The sequence below is a fragment of the Petromyzon marinus genome, chromosome 63, assembly GCF_048934315.1.
Source record: "Petromyzon marinus isolate PM22_M1 ecotype Great Lakes invasive population chromosome 63, UKy_Petmar_22M1.pri1.0, whole genome shotgun sequence".
NCBI lineage: Eukaryota > Metazoa > Chordata > Hyperoartia > Petromyzontiformes > Petromyzontidae > Petromyzon > Petromyzon marinus.
In genome coordinates, this window is record NC_133729.1 from 156,121 (window position 1) to 170,506 (window position 14,386).

A 14,386-nucleotide genomic window follows, 5' to 3' on the forward strand; every position below is an offset into this window, starting at 1 on the left:
TCCTTTACCCCTAAGTATGCCTCTATCACTCTCACTCATTCCTCAATCCTTGCAACACGCCCGTGTACACTAGATAATTCCATTCTGTAATTGTTATGCAAGCTACGTCATAGAGTGCATTGGGAGAAGGCGCTCTATAGAAATATAATTTAGATTAGACATGGGCTTGCAGCGTGGACAAGTAGGTCAACACACCCATGAGAAGAGTCACGCTACCTATGCTGGAGGCGTTGACAGAGCAACTTCAAGACTGCACCTTTACCTTGACCTCTGTCCGTCTCTATCTCTCTCTGAATCTTACCAGAGCGATCATCTTCCGATTAGAGACATCGGAGTTCTTGAAGGCGAGCCGGAGGACGCAGCGGATGGAGCTGAAGATGTTGGGGATGACGAGAACGAAGGCGAGGACCCAGGAATAGAACTGGTTCTGGTCGAGCTCGCCGGCCTGCCTGGCGACCCTCTTCATCTCGGCCAAGTACACCAGGCTCAGCTGCATTCCACCACATTGCGCACGCGAGACAGAAAAAAGCGTCACGATACTCTGCGCATCCTATCCATATAGGGAATCCTCATTGATCGCGTGGCATTCACTCTCCGCGTCTTCTGCTTTCACGCAATTTGTATTTTATGGAAGGTTTCTCGTTAAACGCGCACTGCGCCTGCTAGCATGTGACAGACTTCTAGCTATAACGTGAATCTAGCGTCTGGTACACTACTCGATATAAATGTGCAGTTAACCCTCCTCAGATTTCTGGCAACTGCATGATGATGCTGGCTGTGACTCCCAGCGAGGCGTCCATACCCAGTTGGTGAATGTGTGTGGATCGCTCTCGAACAACAACAACAACCACACCAATGGTGCTCAATGTCAATCAATAAATCAATGCTCCTGCTGCTGCTGAAGCAGTAATACACATTGATTGGTTGCACATTTGTTCAGTGACAACCTCATTAATTAAGTATAGCTTAAGTGAGATATATCTCGTCTATGTACACGGGTGTGCCTGTGTGTATCCGCAACATCTCAAAGGTATTGCTGTGTCAGCGGTTATGGTGAGGTCAGTGTAAAGTATTTCATGGCATGACAAAAAAATAAACATGCTTACAGAATACAATAAAACCCACAGACCGAGACGTCCCACAGGTTGTCGTCGATGAGACTAAGGTTAATAGCAACTGAGATGCCGACTACATGCACACGATGTGAGGGTTGAGGTGACGAGATGTTACCTCACTCGTCTGGTACACAAGGAGCTCGTGGGTTCGATCCCGTCACTGACGATGCCTATTTTATAGTCTGCGTGGTCTCTCCCTCCCCGTGGTCGTGTGGATTTTTCTCCGGATCCCCCAATTTTTCTCTCCACATTTAGAATTAACATCACGCATTCAGAGTATTTGACTGCTATACATTTCCAAGTGATGATGATACATCACTAGGTTGAGCTATCATTTGTGGCCAGGTCGCTCATGATTTTTTTTTCTATGCAACTCAGTGGGATTTACCTAGTAAAATGAAAATTTGTTTTAGTTTTTTCATATCGAGGGCATGTGTGTATGTATGTTGAGCTTCTTTCCCACTGTAAGTAGCCAACCGTGCTAATCGGAAGTGTGGGAAACGAATCGCGTGATCGTGCAGCAATGAGGTGAGGCTGGGGAGAGAGGTGAGGGAGTTCCTCCTTCTTTCTCCTCACCTTGCTGAGCACCGCCGTTCCGAACACGGCGAGGAAGAGCAGTGTCAGGAGGATAAACCTGAGAACCCGAAGACCCCGAGTTGAGGACTCCTCCTCATCGATGTCTGGGCGAATGTTGAACCTGTCCCAGGATCTACGGTGGAAACAGACGTTTGGTCGAGTCACAGTGAATGTTGTGTTGCGAAATTGCTCTCCGAAATCAGCTGCTGCTGTTGCTGAAGCTGCAGTAATGCATTAGATCTTTTGTTCACGTAACAACTTTTTTAATTGGTTGCGTTATGTGGAGGAAGCTTTGCGACACGACATTTTACACATACGATCTGACCCGAAAATCGATTGCGAAGCACGATAAGTGGTCGCAACAGTCTACACTTTGCTAGATTCAGTCGAATAACTTCAGAGCTTTAATCGACGATATTCGTTGCTAATAGGAAGAAGACGTTGACGAAGCAAATGGAGAGGAGGGCAAAAAAACAACCCTCTTATAATTGCGCAAAGGAGACTGGATCGGTGGACGCTGGGCATTGCACGAAGAGGCAAGGAGAGGAAGACCATGCGTGACCATTCTGGTCAGCATGGACTGGGGAAGATGCCACTTTGTGACCGATGCTCACCCATGCCTGAGAGGAAATTGACATCTCCTGTCGCCGAGGCTGGAGCGATGGCAACCTCTGCGACATTGATCCCAGACGACGGTGACTCAAGCAGCTTGAGCGACGCATTCTGGGGCATTGCTTCGCTTTGCCAGAAACTGGTTGGCTATTAAAGCTAAACATAAGAGGGTCGGTTTTATTACGTAATTGTTTTTAAATATACATTTTAGTTTGTCGCCTACGATCGAATCACCCACCTGTTTGCTGGTGCTGCTGAGGTAACCAGGTTCACAGGGCAGTTGGCTGACCATGATTTGTCTCACGCACGCAGTAACTCCATTATATGTTTTGACGAAAACTTACCAGTGTCTCCAATGCCACCAATTGGGGGTGATACGAAATTCGCCAAAATGTTATTTGGGTGTTTGGCCATTGCCGTTTCATTTGAATCTCGCCCCTCATCCGAGGCTAATCGACGCACGCAGACAATGAACATAATCGATGGATGCTGCAGTGTTTGCGATTCTCCCGTTGCGGCAGCTGGCCTCTGTCCAACCAGCAGTTCAAGTCGATCGACTGATCGCATGTGGTGGGTTAAAGTGTGGGTACCCCCCCCATTTAATACGTCATTTAGGCCCGTCTCGAAGAGTGGGCCGCATACAACCCTAGCGGGGGCCCATAGGACTCCCCGTGGTGAAGGGAGGCGCTGCCACCAGCAACACAACGGTGGCGAGATGTTATCTCCCTCGCCTAGTATGTAGGAGGTCGTGTATTCGATCCCGACCCTGACGCCTATTGCGCCTATTGTATATTTGGAGTTTGCATGTCCTCTCTCGCTGTCTCCCCATGGCCGCATGGATTTTGTTGCGGGTCCTCCGAGTTTCCCCTCCACATTTGGAATAAAAATTACGCGTTTAGAGTATTTGGCTGCTATAAATTCCCACATGATGAACCATTTGTTTGAGCTATCATTTGTGGCCAGGTCGCACGTGAAAATAGCTTTACAGCACAGTGGGCATTACTTGGTAAAATAAAATAGTTTATAGTTGTTTACTTGGTTTTAATCAGCTGATTTAGTATTCTTCGCTTAACGTACCTGGCGGTATGGTTCACGTGTCTGCCAATAATCGGTCGTAGAAATATTCTCGCGTCATTGTCAAAAACGCCGACGAAAATAACGTTAAATTGCAAGCCCGTGATTTCGGGACATAAATATATAAGGCGCTAAATACTAAGACACATAAATAAGTATATATGTATGTTGAACTTCTTTCGCACCGTACAGATCCAACCGTGCTCATTGGAGGTGCGAAAACATATTTACATGTATACATATATGTATATATATGTCTAATCTAATTACATATACAGGATATGAATACGGTTCTGAGTCACGTGTGCATGAATGGAGAGATGCGCGATTGGAATTGCATCGAGAGACCAAAACAAAAAAAACATCGAGCACGCGGATCAGAGAACGCATGCACGAGTTCAAGTCACACATTTCACAGCGCGAGTTACCCTGCGTTACTCTCTGACACGTCGAAGCGTGCGTTAGTGGTGCGCGTTTTTTGGGAATACATCGTCGCGAATCGTTGATGGTGGCCGACGGTCAAAAAAATCCTCGCGAACTGACGAAGCAAAGGAAGGAACGCGTCCGGGAGTACATCCGTCTGAGAGGCGGAGCAATGAAATGTTCTCGCCGACGGGCGAGAACATTCCACAAAGCACCGTGAGAGATGACACCGACTTGAGGCGGTGTTCATCCAGCAGTGGATGGATCATGGCTGATGCTCACAATAATTGATGACGGTTGTGGTTGTGGTGGTTGTGGGAGTGGTTGTGGTGTAGGGAGTGGTAGTGTGGTAGTTAGCACGCTAGCACGCTAACTACCACTCGTACAGACGATTATCTGTATCAGTCCTAGGCCTCCCCTAGGTCGACTCAACCTCAAATGAGTACATTTTTGTAAAAATCGCCACAAAGGAGATAAAAGCGGCCGAGCGTGGAGCTGGCCACCCACTCCCGAGTGTGCCATTCCAACCTTAATAGGTGCTCGATAACAGCACTTGGGCCAACAGTCTGTTAAAGCTATGAGGTGGATCTGTTTCTTTTGCGGTGGTTATGGTGGTAGTGTTGTTGGTACTGTGTTGTTGGTAGTGGTGGTTGTTATGGTGCTGGTTTTGGTTGTGGTGATTGTGGTGGTGGTGAAACGTTAACTTACTTCTCGCATTGGGTTTGGGGCTCCACTTCTTCTGATTGTGCTTTCATCTGCACGTCCCTGCGTTCGTCCGCACACGGGCACTCGCATTTCCATTCAACAGCTCCCGCCTCTCCTTTCTCTGGTGGCTTTAAGGACTTCGGTGATGCTTGAGGCTTCGTCATCGCCCGTCTACGCGTTTGGGAGCTCAAATGCCGGTGGTGGTAGAGTCTCCCTCTCGGGTCTCCCTTCAATAATCATTAAACCCCTACCTGTCTGCGATGAGCTGTGGCGTGATTAATGGACATAACTCATCTGTAGAGCTCAACTGAGAGTCGTTGAGACAATCAGCCCAATAGTTTTATCTTTGAGATGCGATTGCGTTGATACTCTACACTCTTACAACGTGTATTATAATTGTCACACGAACTAGCGATAATGATTATTATAAAATTGGCAAGATTAGACTCCAGTGTTGAGGAAAGAAAACATCTGACACTGAATGCAGATATTTCAACTGTCCACATACTTCTACAGAGGCATCAGCACTGAGCCCTCTAGGGAGCGGGGTACTAGTCTCAGATAGCGTGGTAGCACCACTGATTATATATATCGAAAGGGAGCGATGACCCCGGGTTCAGTTTGACACCCTAATTTGCAAGTGGTCAATGACATAGCTGAGGGAGGCAGAGACTTGCTGAGCCACGGGGCATACATTTACAATGAGGAAGCTGATATTCTCTGCGGCTTAACGTTCACAGTCGCGATTTCGTGAGTTAATGTTCAAAGCAGCGTAATTCCGTCATCATTGTTTGCCATGAACAACATCAATCACGTCATCATTAACATTGAGTCATCAAACATCAACAACAGCGCCATCGCCATCATTAATTGCATTACCACCATTGCCACCATCATCATAATCATGATGAACATTAGCATCATTCATCAACATCACCCACCAGCATCGTTACCAATAGATGATGGAATCCCGACGCCACGTTGGTTGTGGGAGCTGTTTCGACCATACTTGACCACCATGCTGGGTCAGTGTTCGCGACGAGTAGGGTGGAGGGGTGGGGATGGGTGGCGCAGTGGTTGGCGCATTTCGCTACGAACCCGAATACCCGAGTTCGATTCCCCGCTCACGGCCAACATCGGCGACGCCTATCTGAACCGGTCCTGGGCCTCCCCTAGGTCGACTTAGCCTCACATGAGTATCTGGTGCGGTGCGTAAAAACATCGCCACTAGGGAGACAAAGGAGGCTGGGGGTGGTGCTGCTCACCCACCCTCTCGTGTGCTGTTCTGGCCTTCATAGGTGCTCGCTAAGATCCCCTGCCCCACCAGTTTGTTCAGGCTATACGGGGTATCTGTTTGAAAGGGTGGGGAGCGGCGGTACAGCGGTTAGCCCATTGTGCTACGAACCCGGCCACCCGAGTTCAATTCCTGCTCACGGCCAGCACCAGTGACGATCATCAGAACCGGTTCTGGGCCTCAAATGAGTACCTGGTGTCGTGTGTAGCAAACATCGCCACGAGAGAGACAAATGCGGCCGGGCATTGTGATAGCTACCCACCTCCTCGTGTGCCGTGCAAGACTTCTCAGGTGCTATTCTCTAACAGCAATTACCCCAACAGGTCTATTTAGGCTACACGGGGGACCTCTATCTTTAGAGGGGTGGGAGGAGGGGCGGCGGGAGGGTGGGGGAATTAGTTCTGAATCCTCTTGCCGTTTGATGTTCGCCGTGGTCGGGAATCTATGTGGGGGGCCGGGGTTCAGAAATAGAATAAGAAGTTGATTAGCCAAGTCAATAACACATTGAACTCTACAGCTCGTTACCAACGGTGACTCGGCCAGCAGACAAACACGCAGCAAGTGTTACAAATCAATAAGCAAACAAATCAAGAAGTAAACAACATATATACATCACTAACATCAAAACACCAGCAGTTTCCTAAAGTAGTCTCATGGCACTTTGACACTTCCGTGTAATGCATGTTACCTGTCACGATGACGCTGTGAGCTCAGTGAATCCCCACATCCAAAAACGACCGAGAGATCAGGAAGTTGATTGTGTGGCCATGGTCATCATTGATAGCACGACCAAATATAGCTTTCATGTTGAATATGTTTGAACTCGAGGTGGTCGGGTTGAGCAGAGGTCAAGGTGTTGCACCGCTCAGATCCTGGGTTGGAATCGAAAGAGCCACTTGTGATGAAGCTGAGTTCTGAAGTGTAAGGACTCGAGAGTTTTAGCCTAGTCGCTAATGACTCTACGAAACAATCGGACCCATTAATAAACGTTCTTGGGTTAGATCGCGTAATTTATAAATGTATCGTAACCATCTTACTCTGATGTTACATCCCGTCTGACCAATATAGCATCTGCCACATAAAAGAACACCAAAGAAATGTAAAATTATCTCAAACACAACTGTCGGCAGTGGCAGAACATGCTTGTCAACAAGGACACTCAATTGTCAACAAGGACACTCAATTGATTTTGATAACGTTGAAGTGTTGTGTAAAACGAATTATTACTGGCCAAAACTAATTAGAGAATCCATTGAAATTGAGATAAATACTTTAATCGCTATGACAGCTACAGGCTTAGTGCGGCCTGGAAGCGTATTATTTTAAAAAATAGATTACAATTCCAATTCCTTATAGGGGAATGAAATACTAATTAATAACAATTGAATGATCACCAATTTATTATATAATTACAATACCCTCCCCGCCTCAAATCACTGCACCAGATTAGGTTATATGATGACGTCGCCGTGCTGCTCTATTTAAGACCGGGAGTGGAGGGCTTCACTATTCTGGCAAATTGCCCGATGATGCTGGATGTAATTACCAGCGAAACGTCGTACTCAAAAATTGTAAATGATGTTGAATCACTCTTCAACACACCGGTGGGCTAAAGAAGAGAACTATTTGTCTTCTGTGAACGTGACACATTTTCTACTGTTTGGCCGTGTCGGGTGGTGGAGGGTTTCGACACATTTATAAATAACGCGATCTCACCCAAAAACGTTTATTATGTTTATTATGAATAATATAGGTCACGAAAGCCTACGTGTTAAACGGACCCATTAAGTTTACTTCTCGACTTAATTTTTCAAAATTCTGTTGTATAGGAATACAAAAAACCACTGTGGTTTTGATTATTTTACAAATGTTACTTTCTGTGGCAGGGGAAAATGAAAGAATTTCCCCCAAATGCGTTGACCTTTTGGCGTTCTCTGGTCTAACAATGGTGAAACAATGCCATAAAGAAGGATCTCTGCTGTAGGCAAATCAGTTTTAAAGACAATGCATATATTATCAAAGCAAGTTTCTTAGCATGTTTTGCCACAAGTACTTGTGGTTAATGCACACCGCCTGTTTTTTTTGCCAGAAAGGGTAAAACCGATTCGTATTGTTTCATCAGTGTCTTTAGTATTACTATGTTGGTAGTGGTGCGCAAGCACAAACAACAACAAACCAATCGGATTGGTCAATAACGCTTCCTTAAAATGAAACAGACAATAGCTGACGTTTTGGCCATATAAGTGGATGAGAGTTGCAGTCAGTAGTTTAAAATCATCCCACGGCATTGAGCAGGGTTTGTACGTGGTGACGTCATCACACCTCCCCCCATCCCCCAACCATCCACCAACCATCCACCAATACACGATAATATGAAGACAAATGTTTTGCTGGTTAGCTGACTGCAAGAAGGGTGACGTCGACAGGACGCGCGGGCTGCTAGTTACATTATAAAGCAAAAAGTGTTTACGATTAATAGTCTTTACATAAAGCACTGAGTGAGGGATTTCTGGCTTCAAATCTAATTTCAATCGTGAAAGGAAATCCACAAAAATCGTCTTGATCACGGAATTTGTATTGTTCCCTTCAACACGAACACGACCGCGCGTTGGGCAAGGCATCAACACTCATTAATGACATCCACCCTTTTCTTCACCTCGAGCCCCCAGCCTGTCTCACACCTGTTTATAAACTCTCTCTTCCTCTCCTCTCTCTTCCTGCCAATGTATTCTTTGCATTTTAGCCCAAATAATGCATTGGTGGCATCCTTTAACATTTGCCACCAATTTGCAGAAGCGAAATGTTATCTCCCTCGCCTTGTATGCAGGAGTTCGTAGGTTCGAATCCGACTCGGGTGCCTGTATATTTGGAGTTTACATGTCTCTCTCCTCTTGGTCAGGTAGATGGGGTTTCCCTACACATTTCTAAATGTGCGTTTAGAGTATTTGGCTGCTATAAATTTCAAAATGATAAGCCACTTCATGGGGCTATCATTTGCTGCCAGGTCGCTTCTGAAAAAAAAACTATATAGCTGAGTGGTCTTTATCTGTAAAAATGAAGAAAAGTTTATTTAATGGTTTAAAATCCCACATCCCCTTGTCACGCCTTCTTGGCCGTACCTTTCTTGAACAATTTCTCTGAGCATGGTATTTCGCTCTTTACGTGACCTCCACGTTCAATCGCGGCTGAGTTCCGGCACGGCCCCGACCGCAGGATTAGAATGAGCGCAATGCACTTAGTGATGATCGCCTGGGCTTCATGATCATTTCAAAAGCATTAGAGATGCTCTCAAGGAGTGTACGGACCAAACCTATGATATGGGATTGGCTAATGCTTTCGGTTCCTGAACATTTCAAGCAAGTTTTATCTTTGCCCTTGGTATCTAATGTAACTGTCTTAAATACAACAAAATGTGCATTCTGATATGCAGTAAACTATGTATTAACTTAAAATGAGTAAACGCTCTGTATAGCATTTAACAATACAAATATATTTTGAGTGTGGTATTGAGGTGTTCATTCACTGTTGGTAGCGTTGGCTGTGACCATTCTGTGGGTCGTGATTGATACGAGTTCACCACCGCCAGTTCGCTGATCTTGACGGTGATAGTTCAGGAAAGCGGGGATGTCCAGCACTTGAATGGTGTCTCTGATGTCTTCTGTAACAAAGGATGCCAGTCAGCGTTTCGGGGTTTGTGGCTCACTGTCACAAGGCAGTATCCACGAATCTTCCAGCAGGAGCCTTGACTTCTCAAGTGCACCATCATGCAGCGCCAGGACATGATGTCTTCTGTCCTCAAAACATTCACAAGATAGTCGCATTTGATGCTTCACAATCCGTCAACGTTGAGCTGCACGATTCACGGCGATGGACTAATCGGAAGGCTGCCGTGTCCTTCAGGGGTGGTCCATTTGCTTTGCTGCCATCGGTTTATTCGCCAGGGAAGACCGTATAAAGGTCATCGGCTGATGTGTGAAGGTAACACGTGTTGCATCTTCTTTAATTACATGTGTAATCAGATACTGCCATCTACTGGTTAGTAAAGGGAAGCACGGGTACAGGCACCACTATAAACATTATCCAATCCCAAAAGGGAGAGGTATCTGGGCCAAAGGTGAAGGGTGGGGCTGGCCGAGAAACTCCGAGAACCGGCTAGAAAGTTACACGAGAGAGCGTGGCCGGGGGCGGAGGTTAGCCGCGCCTGCAGTAATATAAGCGGAGGCGGACTCGTGGTCGGTGTGTGGAGTCTTGGGTCCGGACTGCGTCGCTGCTCGCCGTCATCTCTCTCCATCGTCCGGCCACGCGGAGCTCCACCGCCCTCACCAGCACGCCATCAGTCAGCGGCGAGGCCGGGAGTGGACGGGCGGGACCCGCCGGGAGATCACCCGTGTGTGTCGTCTGTGAGGCGTTAATATCTACGTGTGTACTCGGGAGAAGAGAAGATAACGTTGGCCTGTGTTGTACCCATGTGTAAAATAAAGAAGAGTACCCTCTAAACAACGTGTCGCAGAAGTCGCTCATTACACATGGAAGGATGTCGGACATACTACCATTGCTGTTGCTTCACATGAAGCTGTGTACTGCGGAACACACATAAAGGTGGCCTCTTAACATAGTGTTTGTGTGACTCGAAATCTCATCTAAGTGGTTCTCGTTTGATCAACTGTAGAAAAATGAAACTACTCCCAATCTGGAAATTAAAACGTTATGATTTTGAGCTATGTGATATTCTAAACGCAAACCTGCCTTACCAGGTTAAAGCACACTATAAATAAAATAGAGATCAATTACTTGGTTGTCTTGGCTATGATCAATCTGGCATTAAACTGCTTCAGATAGCACGCATTCATTATAACTGGACCAAATCACCGTAAACAGTAATAGGTATTCTGTAGACCAGGGCCCGATATATTTACGTATTAATGTATTAGCACATTACTTTTAATCACATTTGTATCTCTGTATTGCCAAAAACAAACAACAAAGCACAATCTGTAAAATATTACATTTCAGATTTTTAGGACCACGACGTAAAAAAATACATGATTGCAGAAAACATCGAAATGATACAATTTCAAATCAAGATTGATACAATTTGAAAGATAATGTACAGATTTGTAGAGGTGGATGTAGAACAGCGCTGCCCTATGAACCCGATAATCTCAGAACTATTTTGGTTACGGCCAACATCACTGTTTTGAGCCAGCTGGCCAGGATTGGAAAGAAAAAAAACCTAGCCCACTTAACACCCAGGAAACTGAAAAGCCGCACAGACCAAGATTTCGTGACGTAACATTGACATTAACATTTAAGACTCACAGTAAAACAACAAGCAACATTAAAATATTGATTAAATTCATAATAATTAAAATTCTTAAAATATCACAAATGGTCCTCAAACTATTCGGGACACTTATTCCAGTGCCCAGCCAGGCTGCTTTTGATATTTAATTTAAAACACCGCAAGCACCAACTTAAAAGCTGTGAGTTGAACGCCAATGTTTCTAGACAACTATGTTTATTTTACCATGCAAGGTCCACTCAGCCGTATTGTTCCCTTTCAGAAGCGACCTGGCCATAAATGGTAGCTCAACGAAGTGGCTTATCACGAAAATTGATGGCAGCCAAATACTTTATTACCTTTCAGATGATGAATGTTTTGATCAAATAAAACCTGGTATATAAACAGGGTGGTGTTCCCTTAAATCAGTCATCCCCACCTCCGATTAGCACAGTTTATTACGTAACACACATACATACAAATTTATCAACCCGCACTGACGAGGGTGATCATGTACGGTTAAACAAAGCCCACGATCGACAAGCCATGGAAAGACATTCATCCAGCAATAGATTAAACGAGAGCTGTCAATGATTATATATGTAAACAAAAATCGTATGGAAATTTCAAAGTAACTTCAGCATATATAGTCATCAGGGGGAGAGACTCCACAGATAACATAAGGACCCTCGTCAATGCGGTTGATGTCACCTGTTGTATATTTTGGGTCTTGAAATATAAAAAATTATAACGAAAAAATGAAAATAAAAAACGTGTAATTATCCAACAACGTATGTAATTATGCAAATAACTTTATGCTAATTAGGAAGGTGTAATTGTGTTAAGTTATGCAAGTGTATGTAAGTATGCTAATGTATGCAATTATGATCATTAGGCCCTGCCTCGTTGTATAGGGTTGTATTATCAATCGGGATAATACACTGAATTGTATGAAGTTATGCAAGTGTGATGTAAGTATGCTGATTGCCCCAAGCAACACCCCGATCTATTATTATTAAAAAAACAAATATTGGCAGAATTATTCTTAATATCAATATTTGGAAAAAAGGCCTATATATACAACACACCACAAAATGCAAAATAGAAGTTTCTGTTCAGTACCATGGAAGAAATAGGGATACTGACCCGATTCCTCAATTGGTGCCATATATTGTACTCGCCACCCCTGCACAACGGTCTCCACCAACGGAATAATTTCAAGAAGGTTCACACTCACGCATGGAATTCTCCCTCCTGAGCGTGCTATCCATAGAGGCCCCGGCTGAGAAGATTAGAAAAAGCATAGAGATCAAAGTGCTGTCCTGTGGGGATTGAGTAAATCAAATACATCTCTATGCAGACAATATAATATTAACCATCACCGAGCCTGTAACCTCAATCCCGGCCCTCCTGAAGGAGATTAAGGAATATGGAGAAATGGCAGGATATAAGCTAAATGTAAACAAATCATAACTAATTACCATCTTCCAGACTCTCAAGGCCTCCCAATTAAATTCTGCCCCTTCAAATGGTGCCTTCAGAGGATTAAATATCTCGGAGTCATTATTCCGAGTCGGCTGAGTGAGCTTTTTAAGGTGAACTTCTCCCATCTACCCCAATAGATCCAAACTTCCCTGGCAGTGTGGAATCATATCCCTTTGTCTCTTCCTAACAGGGTGCACTTGATTACAATGTTGACCCTCCCAAATATATTGCACCACCTGAGAATGATTCCAACCCAGAAAATGACGGGACCAGTTCATGTATCAACGTCGTTGGCCGTGCTTTGCTTGCTCGAGACTGACATCTTGGGGAAGATGCCCCTAATAATTTTGATCGATCAAGGTTGCCTTGAGTTGCCATCGGGCCGTCAAATGGCCTTTTCGCTTTCTCCCACTCGAATGTGCATGGCCACACTACTGTACAAGTGCTTGCGAGTAAGACCGTAAAGATTCCCCCCGGTGTGAAAATGTTCGTTCCTTTATGATTGCGCAAGCCGCTAGACCAGGAGGCGACTGCGGGAGGAATTCTCCTAGGACCCTCAAACAAAGCCATTCGGAAGTTGACGTTGGTAGGCGCCCAGACTCTGGTTATCCAATGACCAGGAACCGTTCATTCAAGTCCTGAATGCAGGGTTGGACACGTCTGTCATTCAGGAGGGCACCGTGCTAGCCCACACATCACCCGCGCTTCATGAGGGAAACATCGATAGCGGTAAGGGGGCCGTTTCAAATACGAAGCCGCAACAGCTTTCTGATGGATACATTTTGTTCCGAAAATTCTGATTTTTCTGAGTCCCAGAGGTGGGAGTTGAGGGCGCTTTTGCGTGAATTCTCCGATGTATTTAGCAAGGGCAAATTTGACATCAGCCGCACTACGCTTTTGAGTCACCACATCGATACGGGCGACGCCACTCCCATCCGGCAGAACCCCTATCGGCTGAGCCCTATGGAAAAAGAACACGTACGGCTGGCAGTTGAGGAAATGTTGGCCGCCAATATTATCTCGCTGTCCACCAGCCCGTGGGGAGTCCTGATTGTACTTGTTAAAAAGCAGGATTGTAGTTTGCACTTCTGTGTTGACTTCCGGAAGCTTAATAAGATATCTGTGGCTGACACATACCCTCTTCCTTGGATGGACGATTCCCTGGATGCTCTCGCAGGAGCACATTATTTTTCGACTCTTGACTTCCTATCCTGATTTTTGGAGTTGCCACTAGATGAGTCCTCTAAGCCCAAGACAGCCTTTCATACACCACAAGTCTTATTTGAAATTAATCGGCTTCCGATGGGTCTTCATTCCGCGCTGGCTATGTTCCAGCGATTGATAGAACTGGTTCTAGCTGGCCTGCAGTGGGTATCGTGCCTGATATGTCTCGATGATGTTATCGTTTTTAGCTGTACGTTTGAAGAACATCTGGAACAGTTACGTGCTGTCATTCTTAAAATGCGTGCGGCGAACCTCAAATTTAAGCCAAAGAAGTGTCATCTGCTCCAAAAATTTGACATCAGCCGCTCGGCACTTGTATTGGTTATTGGCTGAACCTGGCCTTCATTATGCTTGCGGGTGTTGTTACACGGTGAGTGTGGGAGATGCTGGTGCTGAAGGGGGTCCAAAGGTTTCGTGTGTTACTGCGTTTTGTTTTCTCTCTCTCTCTCTTCCCTATTCTCCCTTCCTTTTTTTGTCTATTGTTGTTATGTACTTCCATCCTCTTCCCCCATTAGTTACTGTATATTCTGTATATAGTGTATATGTTGTATAGATGGGTTGGGGTATTTGTTTGTTGCGGCACACTAAGGGGTTGTT

The 14,386-nt window shown here is 45.3% G+C and overlaps 1 protein-coding gene across 1 annotated transcript in view; it reads right to left on the reverse strand.

Annotated features, from left to right (window-relative positions):
- Positions 1 to 5,286, reverse strand: part of LOC116957970 (uncharacterized) — a 36,501-nt gene extending 31,215 nt beyond the window's left edge. Inside the window, exons 1-3 of the mRNA XM_076053833.1 lie at positions 4,509 to 5,286; positions 1,692 to 1,824; positions 302 to 490 (exon numbers count right to left, since the gene is read on the reverse strand). Of these exons, the coding sequence (XP_075909948.1) occupies positions 302 to 490; positions 1,692 to 1,824; positions 4,509 to 4,669 (483 nt within the window). The 5' untranslated portion in view covers positions 4,670 to 5,286. The remainder of the gene's footprint in view (positions 1 to 301; positions 491 to 1,691; positions 1,825 to 4,508) is intronic.
- Positions 5,287 to 14,386: the final 9,100 nt, after the last annotated feature.